The sequence below is a fragment of the Salmo salar genome, chromosome 28 (genome assembly GCF_965601325.2).
Source record: "Salmo salar chromosome 28, fSalSal1, whole genome shotgun sequence".
Lineage (NCBI taxonomy): Eukaryota > Metazoa > Chordata > Actinopteri > Salmoniformes > Salmonidae > Salmo > Salmo salar.
In genome coordinates, this window is record NC_138318.1 from 31,689,117 (window position 1) to 31,703,306 (window position 14,190).

General features: G+C 45.5%; 1 protein-coding gene across 2 annotated transcripts in view; it reads left to right on the forward strand.

The window, feature by feature from the left end:
* The window catches only part of LOC106589835 (CDP-diacylglycerol--glycerol-3-phosphate 3-phosphatidyltransferase, mitochondrial), a 28,291-nt gene that overhangs the window by 4,493 nt on the left and 9,608 nt on the right, over positions 1–14,190 (forward strand). For both annotated transcript variants that reach the window (XM_014180223.2, XM_014180224.3), the window contains exons 2-9: positions 4,383–4,593; positions 4,740–4,914; positions 4,991–5,180; positions 5,285–5,463; positions 10,829–11,028; positions 11,189–11,480; positions 12,651–12,799; positions 13,072–13,210. In XM_014180223.2, coding sequence (XP_014035698.1) covers positions 4,383–4,593; positions 4,740–4,914; positions 4,991–5,180; positions 5,285–5,463; positions 10,829–11,028; positions 11,189–11,480; positions 12,651–12,799; positions 13,072–13,191 — 1,516 coding nt within the window. In that variant the 3' untranslated portion in view covers positions 13,192–13,210. The remainder of the gene's footprint in view (positions 1–4,382; positions 4,594–4,739; positions 4,915–4,990; positions 5,181–5,284; positions 5,464–10,828; positions 11,029–11,188; positions 11,481–12,650; positions 12,800–13,071; positions 13,211–14,190) is intronic.

The following is a 14,190-nucleotide window of genomic DNA, read 5'->3' on the forward strand; positions in this document are numbered from 1 at the left end:
GGGAACTTTATGCACTTGGCCAGATGATTCTGCATCTTTGTTGCATTCTTCCCATATGATTTGGCACAGTATTTGCACATGTACACAGCTTTTCCTTCTACATTAGCTGCAGTGAAATATCTCCACACATCAGATAGTGCCCGTGGCATTTTCCTGTAAAGACTAGGGGGGGGAAATCCAGACTAAAATTCCATGTACAGATAAATAGTTAAGCAGTTAGATTAAACAACTACTTTGTAAGATAAATGTTTTAAAATGAAACATGTATGTAAACAGGTGAATTAACACTCCTCAGTTAGCAGGCTCAAGCACGCTAAAACCCACATGGTAGCAAAAACTAAAACTAACTAGCAGAAATTGTGAACAAGTTAGAAATGATTTAAACACACATGGCTGTAGGCTGCTATTTACTAGTTAACAAAAAATCATGTGTCATATAAAATATATTCACCCCACCCAGTTGTCATGACGTTGGGTGAGGTTTATGACCCCACCCCATAAATAACTTTCTCCCTTTTCTCTCCACTCTTCTGAATGGACTCTTGGAAAGCCCTTAGTACCACAGAAAAAGTATGGTAACATCAAAAGGTTGGGGAATGGAACAATAATTCCCCTTTTCAACCAGTTGAAAGTATCCGTTGGTACTTAAAGAATATGATGTCAGATCAGATGTTGTCTGGGACATTATATCTGATGATAGGACGACATAAAATGTATCTTGGAAAGTCTACACATTCTAGTTATCAGATTCACATAGAATTGTTGTGCAATTTAAATGTTTAAATATAAAACTATTTGTGAAAAGATTACATGTAATTTTAGCCTTCTAAATGAGAGAATTGTTTTCATAAGTAAACTATGTTCACACAGTGGCCAAGTGAACAGACATTGGTTGGAGAGGGATGAAACACGTCCTTCTCTTCTCCAGTATAAAAGCCCCCGTGACCCAATTCAGGCCAGACTAAGCAAACCTCAGCGTGAGCTGTGGCTGCGAATGGTTGAATATCCACTCTACATAACGGAATGTACATGAGACCAGATCACGTGGAGGTGACGATCACCACGCAGGAAGGATGAATTTCTACTAGACCAGCCAGAATACAGCGCGATCTGATTATGGCAAAATGGTATGAACTTAACTCGACTTCTAGGATGTATTACTTCTTCTTTAGTGAATAAGAGTTATCAGCTGTATATGTACGTGGCCTAGGAAAGGACAGACAATCTCCTAATAAGAATGACAGGCTACTTCAACGTATCCGCTCTACAACACTACGACCAGAAAGATTCTTCAAAGGACAATGTCGATCTCTGCTGGACAAACCAATCATTCGATGTGCAGCTCAGAGTAAATATTGCGTTTACCTTTTCCGAATGGGTGGTTATTAGAATGCATAAGATTCTGTATTTACGGTAGCATAGTTTCTCAAGGTCCGATAGAGACCCAATCTCCTTTTGTACCTCAGTCTTCCCGCTCTTTCATTCAAACCCAACCCCCTTTGTGTAACAAGCCGCCATATCGGCTTTGCCCGCATGGACTTTTTCTTTGTTTCATTGTTAGTAACCAATAACCAATTGTGTGTGTTCATGTATTTCTGTGATTTGATTAGTTAGTAAATACTTATACAAATTGGCTTATCGCTGATTCATAATTGAAGCTAGATAACAGATAACCAAGGATTTTACGACGTTCAGATGAGACTGATAGAAGGTAAAGAATAATTCATGACTGACTGCTATTGATATAAAAGATAGCTGCTCTATATAAACGAATGCTTCCGTGGTGCCCCAGGTTATTAATGAGTTAATTGTTGTATGATTTAATTCAAACACGTAATTGATTTGATAAAGTAGCCTGTCCTCTCATTTAATCATACTAGAGGCACAACACAGTATTGTAATGAAAATGACCAGAAAGCATGTAGTCCTTGGCTCAGACAGTGTAGTAGTGTGGGCTCTATAGCATCTTATTAGTGTGCAAGATCTTGACAATCAGCTGTACATGTGATGGAAGAATGCACTGTGCATGCAGAGGGTTGCAATTCCATTGAATTGGGAATAGTTTAACCAAAATATGCCACAAGACCTAGAATTGCCTTTTTTGTATCCCACAAAAAATGTTCCCTGTTATAAGATATATATATATATTTTTTTCATGAATTTAAGCACAATTCCCCAAATTCCCGGGCTTAACTTCCCATGGAAAACTTCCGGGAAATTTACTGGAAAGTTTCTGACCATTTGCAACCCTAGTAGAGATTCTGTTGGTCCATGTCAAGTCGTCAGTGATGTGGACGCTGAGTAACTTAACTGATGACTCTACTGCAGTCCCGTTGATGTGGATCGGGGCATGTTCCCTTCTCTGCTTCCTGAATTCAACAATCAATTCCTTTGTTTTGCTGACGTTGAGGGAGCGGTTGTTGTTCTGGCACCGCAATGCCAGTTCACTTACCTCCCTACAGGTTGACTTGTCGTTGTTGGTTATCAGGCTTACAAATGTGGTGTCGTCAGCAAAGTTGACGATGGAGTTGGTGTCGTGCAAAGCCACGTGGTCGAACAGGGAGGACACACCCCTGGGGGTCCCTGTGTTAAGAGTCAATGTGGAGGAGATGGTGTTGCCAATCGTCACAGCCAGTGGTCTGCCCGTCAGGAAGACCAGGATCCATTTGCAGAGGGTGGTGTCCAGGGCTCTGAGCTTGGTGGGAACAATGGTGTTCAATGCTGATCTGAACTGTAGTCAACTAACAGAATGTCCACATAGGTGTTCCTCTTGTCCAGATGTGTTACAGCTGTGTGAATAGCGACGGAAATGGCAACTTCCGTGGATCTTTTGGAGTGGGTCCAGTGTGCCTGGCATGCTGGCCTTGATGTGGGCCATGACCAGCCTCTCGAAGCACTTCATGATGACCGGGGTGAGCGCGACAGGGTATTAGTCATTTGGGCATGTCACCTTGTTTTTCTTGGCCATTGGTACGATGGTCGTCTCCTTGAAGCAGGTGGCGACTACTGCCTGGGACAGGTTGACAATGTCAGGGAAGACGCCTGCCAGCTGGTCAGCACACACTGAGGACGCGGCCAGGGATGCCATCTGGGCCGGCGGCTTTGAGTATTCACTCTCTTTGAGAGTTTTCCTCACGTCAGCCTTGGTGAGCGAAAGCACCTGGTTGTCTGGAGCAGCGAGTCTCTTCCTGGATGACTGTCTGCCACAAAGCGAGCATAAAATGTGTTAAGCTCGTCTGGGAGGGAGACTTCGTGGGCACCACACAGCTGGATTTGGCTTTGTAGTCTGTGATAGGTTGTAGTCCTTGCCACATCAATTTTTGTCTATCTTTTTGCATCCCTAATGGATTCAGAGCACGTACCTGCTTGCCTTATACACGTCGTGCGCCAGAGTCATCGGGTTTTGTTGTGCTGACAATAAATGCTGCAGTATGGTCTCTCAGCATGGTACGGATATCTACGTTCATCCAGGGGTTTTGGTATTTTTATTTTATTTAACTAGGCAAGTTAAGAACAAATTCTCTGTCCATCACCTTACTATTCTCTGTTTTGGTGGCTCCCCCTTGAGTTTCCGCTTGTAGGCGGGGAGTAGGAATAGAGATGTGATCTGATTGACCGAAGTGGGGATGGGGGATGGCTTTGTATGCATCGCAAATGTTTGTATACTGAACAAAAATATAAATGCAACATGTAATTTCTCTACCATAAGCCGCTTCCAACATTGTTTTAGGGAATTTGGTAGTACGTCCAACCGCAGAGCACTTGTAACCATGCCAGCCCAGGACATCCACATCCGGCTTCTTCCCCAGGGGCTCGTTTGAGACCAGCCACCCGGACAGCTGATGAAACTGTGGGTTTGCACAACCGAAGAATTGCTGCGCAGACTGTTAGTAACCATCTCAGGGAAGCTCATTGGCTTGCTTGTTGTCCTCACCAGGGTCTTGAGCTGACTGCAGTTCAACGTTGTAACTGACTTCAGTGGTCAAATGCTCACCTTCGATGGCCACTGGCACGCTGGAGAAGTGTGCTCTTCACGGATTAATCCCAATTTCAACTGTACCGGGCAGATGGCAGACAATGTGCATGGCTTCGTGTGGGTGAGCGGTTTGCTGATGTCAAAGTTGTGGATAGAGTGCCCCATGGTGGGGTTATGTTATGGGCAGGCATAAGCTACGGACAACGAACACAATTGCATTTTATCAATACAATTTAAATGCACAGAGATGCCATGACAAGATCCTGAGGCCCGTTGTCGTACCATTCATCGGCTGCAGTGTTTATCTATAGGAGGCAATTACCACTCCAGCTGTAGGCTTCTATGGAAGTAATTCCTCTCCCTCCTCCCTCTCTCTTCCTCTCCGTGCCCACCCTCCTCCCCCAAGGTCGTCTTTGTTGCTCCTAGCCCCTCTCCTAGCAGAGGCAGACCCCTCTCCCCTTCCTCTCTTCAGATCCCCCGGGTCGACTGGAGCTCAGGGCACCGATGGCCTCCATGCCCGCTTCCTTTGGATGGCAGAACATGTGCCCGCCTTCAGAGTGCCTGGCACACACATCCACATCCTCACCTCCCCTGACCAGTTTTACCAGGCAATGAAGGTAAGGTGTGTGTGTGTGAGAGGGTGTGGAGCTTTCCCTAAGTCATGTGGTGTACTAAACATTATGTAAATAATCACTTTTTGAAGCCTCCTTGTTTGTGTCCTGTAATACTTGATTTAAACTGTAATTTCTTGTTTTCGGTTCAGGCTCGAATAAAGACGGCTAAGAGGCGAGTGGTGATGGCCTCGCTGTATCTGGGTACAGGACCCCTGGAACAGGACCTGGTGGACTGTATGCAGGAAGCTCTGCAGCGTTCACAGGAGGTCGACAACTCCGTCCTGCAGGTCTCCATTCTATTAGACTACACACGCGGCTCACGAGGTAGGAGGGGTTGTGTGTATGCGAGAGGGAAAATGCCATGTAACTCTTACCAAGCTCAATGGGTCTCTGTGTCTAGGTCAGACTAACTCTAGGACCATGCTGCTGCCGTTGCTGCAGCAGTACAGTAGTCGGATGCGTGTGTCTCTGTACCATACCCCTGACCTGAGAGGGCTGCTCCGGCTCCTGGTCCCACAGCGCTTCAACGAGACCATCGGGGTACAGCACATAAAAGCCTACCTGTTTGACGATGACCTCATCATCAGCGGGTACACACACACTGTTGTTGTTGGTGGTGGTTTTGTCATACAGTTGATGTTGCTTGGTATCCCTCCTTCAACCTGTCTCTTCCATGTCTCCCGTCGCTCCGTAGGGCCAACCTGAGTGACTCGTACTTCACCAACAGACAGGACCGCTACGTGCTCCTGGAGAACTGTTGGGAGGTGGCAGACTTCTTCTCTGATCTGGTGGGCGCCGTGGGAGACGTGTCATTACAGCTACAGCCTGACGACTCTGTCAGCATGATGGAAAACATGGTACACCCCTACAGAGGTATAAAACGCATGTCAGTATGATGGAAAACATGGTGCACCCCTACAGAGGTATACAACACATGTCAGTATGATGGAAAACATGGTACACTCCTACAGAGGTATAAAACACATGTCAGTATGATGGAAAACATGGTGCACCCCAACAGAGGTATACAACACATGTCAGTATGATGGAAAACATGGTGCACCCCTACAGAGGTATACAACACATGTCAGTATGATGGAAAACATGGTGCACCCCAACAGAGGTATACAACACATGTCAGTATGATGGAAAACATGGTGCACCCCTACAGAGGTATACAACACATGTCAGTATGATGGAAAACATGGTGCACCCCAACAGAGGTATACAACACATGTCAGTATGATGGAAAACATGGTGCACCCCTACAGAGGTATACAACACATGTCAGTATGATGGAAAACATGGTGCACCCCAACAGAGGTATACAACACATGTCAGTATGATGGAAAACATGGTGCACCCCTACAGAGGTATAAAACACATGTCAGTATGATGGAAAACATGGTGCACCCCAACAGAGGTATACAACACATGTCAGTATGATGGAAAACATGGTGCACCCCTACAGAGGTATAAAACACATGTCAGTATGATGGAAAACATGGTACACCCCTACAGAGGTATACAACACATGTCAGTATGATGGAAAACATGGTACACCCCTACAGAGGTATAAAACACATGTCAGTATGATGGAAAACATGGTACACCCCTACAGAGGTATAAAACACATGTCAGTATGATGGAAAACATGGTGCACCCCTACAGAGGTATAAAACGCATGTCAGTATGATGGAAAACATGGTACACCCCTACAGAGGTATAAAACGCATGTCAGTATGATGGAAAACATGGTACACCCCTACAGAGGTATACAACACATGTCAGTATGATGGAAAACATGGTACACCCCTACAGAGGTATAAAACACATGTCAGTATGATGGAAAACATGGTGCACCCCTACAGAGGTATGAAACACATGTCAATATGATGGAAAACATGGTGCACCCCTACAGAGGTATAAAACACATGTCAGTATGATGGAAAACATGGTACACCCCTACAGAGGTATACAACACATGTCAATATGATGGAAAACATGGTACACCCCTACAGAGGTATAAAACACATGTCAGTATGATGGAAAACATGGTACACCCCTACAGAGGTATACAACACATGCGTAACACACCAATACATACAGTGCATTCGGGAAGTATTCAGAACCCTTCACTTTTTCCACATTTTGTTATGTTACAGCCTTATTCTAAAATTGTTTTTTCTCAATCTACACACAATACCCCATAATGACAAATTAAAAACAGTTTTGGGGAAATTTTAGCAAATGTATTACTACTCTGTTGAAGCAACTTTGTCAGCGATTACAGCCTCTAGTCGTCTTGGGTATGACGCTACAAGCTTGGCACTCATGTATTTGGGGAGTTTCTCCCATTCTTCTCTGCAGATCCTCTCAAGCTCTGTCAGGTTGTACAGGGAGCGTCACTGCACAGCTATTTTCAGGTCTCACCAGAGATGTTCGATTGGGTTCAAATCCGGGCTCAGAGACTTGTTCCGAAGCCACTCCTGCGTTGTCTTGGCTGTGTGCTTAGGGTCGTTGTCCTGTTGGAAGGTGAACCTTCACCCCAGTCTGAGGTCCTGAGTGCTCTGGAGCAGGTTTTCATCAAGGATCTCTCTGTACTTTGCTCTTCATCTTTCCCTCGATCCTGACTAGTCTCCCAGTCCCTGCCGCTGGAAAACATCCCCACAGCATGATGCTGCCAACACCATGCTACACCGTAGGGATAGTATTGGCCAGGTGATGAGCGGTGCCTGGTTTCCTCCACACGTGACTCTTGGCATTCAGGCCAAAGAGTTCAATCTTGGTTTAATCAGAACAGAGAATCTTGTTTCTCATGGGCTGAGTCCATTAGGTGCCTTTTGGCAAACTCCAAGCGGGATGTCATGTGCCTTTTACTGAGGAGTGGCTTCCGTCCTCACTCTACCATAAAGGCCTGATTGGTGGAGTTCTGCAGAGATGGTTGTCATATCTCCACAGAGGAACTCTAGAGCTGTGTCAGAGTGATCATCGGGTTCTTGGTCACCTCCCTGACCAAGGCCCTTCTCCCCCGATTGCTCAGTTTGGCCGGGCAGCTAGCTCTAGGAAGAGTCTTAGTGGTTGCAAACTTCTTCCATTTCAGAATGATGGAGGCCACTGTGTTCTTGGACCTTCAATGCTGCAGACATTTTTTGGTACCCTTCCCCAGATCTGTGCCTCGACACAATCCTGTCTCTGAGTTCTATGAGAAATTCCTTCGACCTCATGGCTTGGTTTTTGCTCTGATATGCACTGCCAACTGAGGGACCTTATATTGACAGACGTGTGCCTTTCCAAATCATGTCCAATGAATTTAATTTACCACAGGTTGATTCCAATCAAGTTGTAGAAACATCTCGAGGATGATCAATGGAAACAGGATGCACCTGAGCTCCATTGAGTCTCATAGCAAATGGTCTGAATACTTATTTTTAATAAATGTACAAACATTTCTAAAAACCTGTTTTACACTTTGTCGTTATGGGGTATTAAGTAAATGTTTTTTTATTTAACACATTTTAGAATAAGGCTAAATTAACAAAAGGTGAAGGGGTTTGAATACTTTCAGAATGTACCGTATATAGCTCATAAGTAACACACATACATCTGCAGAGGTAACACACACACACACACATACAGTCCCTAGGTGCTTAACTCTTTGCTCTGCTTGGCTGGCAAGTTCTAAATGTAGTGTAATGCGTTGTTCTTGGAAAGGTCCTTGGAATCGGATTAGTTGAAAGTGTAGCTTGTTCCAGCTCAGACACACAGTGAAATCAGAGAACTGGCATGTGTGTGAATGAAAGAGAGAGGTAGACAGAAAGAAAAATAGTGTGTAACCAGAGAACATTCAGTCAGGATGTTGGGTCTGGTGCTAAATGACATCATGTCTGCAGAACCGGACCACAGTTGTCACAGAGACCAGAAATAGAGCGGTGAAGTCACGGAGTTGCTGGTAAACACAGTGGGAAGATGCGCGCTAATCATTAGTGAATGAAGTTCTCCTGCTGGAAGAGGGCAAACTTTACAGTAAAAGCACATCTTTAGAATGAACTCATGCTGAGGCTTGCAGGTATCTCTCTCTCTGTCACGTCCGTGTGTGGCGCCAGCCGGCAGGCGTAGTCCAGATATTGACCCATAGCCGTAATGCCCAGAACTAACTTTACACACTCACCTGCTCTACTGCACACATACTGTGTGTGTATGAGAGGGGAGAGAGAGTTTGTGTGTGGTTAAAGCTAGAATTGTTAATTGCAAAAATAACAAAGCGGGCAGCACGCCTCTGTTTTGTTAAAAAGCTGAGGGATGGGCCTGGAGAAATTGAACCACTCTGAAATTCATAGACAGAGCTATGGATGCAAGGCCTGACCATCCATGCTAACATTTATAGTATTAACTGCATTTTGAGGCTATACATTGTTTACATTTATATTGTTTACAAACATGGGACAAAAACAAGCTGATATTTTGGGTTCTGATGGGGTGTGACAGTTGCACTAAGCTCATGAGGCATTTATAAGTTATATTCTTCAAGAATTCATTGGTATACAGTGAGGGGGAAAAAAGTATTTGATCCCCTGTTGATTTTGTATGTTTGCCCACTGACAAAGAAATGATCAGTCTATAATTTTAATGGTAGGTTTATTTGAACAGTGAGAGACAGAATAACAACAAAAAATCCAGAAAAACGCATGTCAAAAGTTATACATTGATTTGCATTTTAATGAGGGAAAAGTATTTGACCCCCTCTCAATCAGAAAGATTTCTGGCTCCCAGGTGTCTTTTTTATACAGGTAACGAGCTGAGATTAGGAGCACACTCTTAAAGGGAGTGCTCCTAATCTCAGTTTGTTACCTGTATAAAAGACACCTGTCCACAGAAGCAATCAATCAATCAGATTCCAAACTCTCCACCATGGCCAAGACCAAAGAGCTCTCCAAGGATGTCAGGGACAAGATTGTAGACCTACACAAGGCTGGAATGGGCTACAAGACCATCGCCAAGCAGCTTGGTGAGAAGGTGACAACAGCTGGTGCGATTATTCGCAAATGGAAGAAACACAAAAGAACTGTCAATCTCCCTCGGCCTGGGGCTGCATGCAAGATCTCACCTCGTGGAGTTGCAATGATCATGAGAACGGTGAGGAATCAGCCCAGAACTACACGGGAGGATCTTGTCAATGATCTTAAGGCAGCTGGGACCATAGTCACCAAGAAAACAATTGGTAACACACTACGCCGTGAAGGACTGAAATCCTGCAGCGCCCGCAAGATCCCCCTGCTCAAGAAAGCACATATACATGCCCGTCTGAAGTTTGCCAATGAACATCTGAATGATTCAGAGGACAACTGGGTGAAAGTGTTGTGGTCAGATGAGACCAAAATGGAGCTCTTTGGCCTCAACTCGCCGTGTTTGGAGGAGGAATGCTGCTTATGACCCCAAGAACACCATCCCCACCGTCAAACATGGAGGTGGAAACATTATGCTTTGGGGATGTTTTTCTACTAAGGGAACAGGACAACTTCACCGCATCAAAGAGCGATGGACGGGGCCATGTACTGTCAAATCTTGGGTGAGAACCTCCTTCCCTCAGCCAGGGCATTGAAAATGGGTCGTGGATGGGTATTCCAGCATGACAATGACCCAAAACACACGGCCAAGGCAACAAAGGAGTGGCTCAAGAAGAAGCACATTAAGGTCCTGGAGTGGCCTAGCCAGTCTCCAGACCTTAATCCCATAGAAAATCTGTGGAGGGAGTTGAAAGTTCGAGTTGCCAAACGTCAGCCTCGAAACCTTAATGACTTGGAGAAGATCTGCAAAGAGGAGTGGGACAAAATCCCTCCTGAGATGTGTGCAAACCTGGTGGCCAACTACAAGAAACCTCTGATTGCCAACAAGGGTTTTGCCACCACGTACTAAGTCATGTTTTGCAGAGGGGTCAAATACTTATTTCCCTCATTAAAACTCAAATCAATTTATAAAATTTGTGACATGCGTTTTTGTGGATTTTTTTATTATTCTGTCTCTCACTGTTCAAATAAACCTACCATTTGAAATTATAGACTCATCATTTCTTTGTCAGTGGGCAAACGTACAAAATCAGCAGGGGATCAAATACTTTTTTTCCCTCACTGTATATCATTCATTTACAAGTCTAAAAATGGATGTAGCAACTAAGGATTCTAGTTTTAACCAGGTCGGTCTGTTTTCCTCTCACATCCCTACATTATTTTGTCACCAGGTAATCGGGATGATTTCTCGGCGTCGGCCCGGCAACACATCATGGAGGTGGTGAACACGGCTCGTACGCGCCAAGACATCGCCAAATCTGAACGTTTGAAGCGGGAGAGCAAGGGTGAAGGAGGGAAGGAGGACACTTGGGTTTTTCCTCTGGTTCAGATGAAACCTCTGGGAATACAGGTGGATGAGGAGATCACACGGGTAGTTCACACACACACACACACACCTGGACACCACTACCCTCACCAACTAATATTCAACAAATAACTCCCATCGCATGTGATATTATTAATTTTTTGGGTGACTTAATAAATGTGGTAGTTGTGTTTCAGTGAGAGGACACTATCTTATTTCCTTGCAGCGTTTGTTGACAGATGCGGGTCCCGGTGCAACTGTGTTTCTGACGTCGGGGTATTTCAACCTGACCAGGGCCTACATGTCGCTGGTTCTGGGGGTGGGTGCCGACTATCGGATCCTCACCGCCTCCCCGGAGGTCAACGGGTTTTTCGGCGCCAAGGGCATTGCCGGGGAGATCCCAGCGGCCTACATCCACATTGCCAGACAGTTCTACAGCAAAGTGTGTCAGCTGGGACAGCAGGAGAGAGTTCACCTTCACGAGTATCACAGAGCACACTGGACCTTCCACGCCAAGGGTGGGACACACAATATAATCCTTGGCCTTAGAGCCTAGATTGATTCTGAATGTTTCTACTCTGTTGTGATTAGTTCTGTTTGGCTGTGAGTTGACAGGTAGTGACGTTACATGGTCAGACAGTGGGCATCCTAAACGGCACCCTTTTACCTATATTGTGCGCTACATTTTTTAACAGAGCCCTATGGGCCCTGGTCAAAAGTAGTACACTATGTAGGTATTGGGGAATAGGGTGCCATTTGGAACTCAGTCATAGGGCCAATTCCACCCTGACAGACAGCTGTTCTCTGGCTCTGCTGTTCTGTCCCTGTGGTAACCCAGACATGTTGCGTGAGAGACGACGCCATGTCAAGTCGGGGAGGCAGGTAGCCTAGTGGTTAGAGTGTTGGACTAGTAACCAAAAGGTTGCTAGATCGAATCACCGAGCTGACAAGGTAAAAATCTGTCGTTCTACCCCTGAACAAGGCAGTTAACCCACTGTTCCTAGGCTGCCATTGTAACTAAGAATTTGTTCTTAACTGACTAGCGTAGGTACATTTATATATATATATTTTTAATTCACCCTTAGCCCCGAGCCAAGGAAACAGTCACTCCTGGGTTTGGATAGACGTTGGGGGTTTCTGTGTGCTTTAGTGTTTCCTTTATAGTTGGTCAACGAGAACCAGATTTAAACATGAAACAATGCTCTAAGGACTTATCTGAACTACCACCAACCTTTAGCTGATACTTCATTTATACAATAAAATGGTCATGTGTCCCAAAGAATATTCTAAACAACTGAAATGTTAGTGGTGCATTAGTAGCTAGGTCAATTCTTGTTTTTTTTTCTTCAAAAGCCAGATTGAGCCACTGCGAGAGAGGGGAGAAATGAACACACACAGTGAAGCAGCGTCAGTGGAATGTAATTTCACACGATCGTAGAAGTCCCATTTATTAGATAAAGCAGTGCGGGCTGGCCGTTTCCCGTAATCACAGCACACACTGCACGGGAGAAATCACACAGCACCCAGCTGGGAGAGAATCAATGACCATTAGAGTTGACCCTGACCCCCAGCTGCAGAACAAATCACTGATGTTGGGAAACTGCTCTCCCTTTTTCTCTATTTCCTTCCTCCACCAATCTCCCTCTCCTCCCCCCTTTTCCCTCATCCTTCGCTCTCTCTCTCTGCAGGGCTGTGGTACTACCTGCGGGGGCAGGTGCGGCCGTGCCTGACTCTGATTGGCTCTCCTAACTTTGGCTACCGCTCGGTGCACCGGGACCTGGAGGCCCAGATCGCCATAGTAACAGATAACCAGGAACTACAGGCCCACTTGCAGGAAGTAGGCCATTCAAACCAACACAACTTTATTTAAACAGACTTGATGGCTCGATACTATGGCTCTGTTTTATACAGCTCTCAACCAAAAGGCCTGTCTACAAAATGCAACTAATTTGATAGTCCCTGGGATCATGAGCTATGTGAAGCTGGTAGTAATATGCAAAGCAGCGAGCAAGCAGGGAAACCTGCCGTGTATCTCATATGTGTACACAAACTCATTCACTCTCTCTCACTCACACAATTACTCTCTGTCTGTGTGTGTGTGTGTAACAGGAGCAGGAGATGTTGTACCAGAGGTCTACAGAGGTGTCCAGCTCTACGTTCCAGCAGCCAGATCGCCATGTCAAGCTGTGGGTCAAACTGGTCACTCCCCTCATCAAGAACTTCTTCTGAGAGAAACAGCCAAACAAAGGTAATGCCCACGCCACCGGTACCACACCCACATACTCCCTCTGAACGATCGTCTCCTAGTCACACAAGTACAGATGCTTTTTATAGAATGGCAGAACTTGGTTTCTCCAAAGTGTCCTTAGCCACTGCTATGTGTACCAGCCCTCAACCCAAATCCCAAACCCAACCTAGCCCAAGGCCGCATCAACCTCAGAAGCTGAACCCAGCTACCACTGATTTGAATCCTACTCCCCCTCACACACCTTTATCCACTTTACTCCCCCCTCCTACTCAATGTCCCGTCTCTCTGAGAGAAACTGTCTGACCCATCTGGCCTTTGACCCCTCAGCATCAACATTCTGTAGTCAGCATCTGGACCCATTTGTGTGAGTGTGAGAGAAAAGTCATTGTGCTGATGGCTAGAGTAGGCGGTGTACTAGGCAGTGGGGTCAGAAGCAGCTTAGACGGGGGAAGGGTGGCTTATTGTGTGTGTTCTAACAGGGATGTAGACTTGCCTTACAGGAAGTATTTTCTTTTTATGGTTACGGTAAATGCTGAAGGGGAGGTGTCTCGTCACCACAATGTTACTCAGTGAGACAAATAGCCACTAAATGTCAGTGCGTGATCAGCTGCCATGAGGGAGCAATGATGGATGGGGCCACACATTCCTTGTCATACTCCACAAGCATCCAAATACATGAACAAAGATGTTATCTATCTATAGTTTGTTTTTGTTACTGTGTAGTTCTGGTAAATGAAGAAATTTAGAAATGGAAATTAACACACAGTGGACACACACACACACACACACACACACACACACACACTCTCTCACTGAGCATGTGAGGTGGGATCCGGGTCTGTTGACTGACCTGGTCCGGGAAACAGGGTTATCTATAGATGAACATCCATCCTCCCTCCTGCCTCTCAGAAACAGCCCTGGTATCCGCTGGCGTAACGCAGTTTCTCTGCCCCCCCCCCCCCCCCCCCCCCATGGTCAGA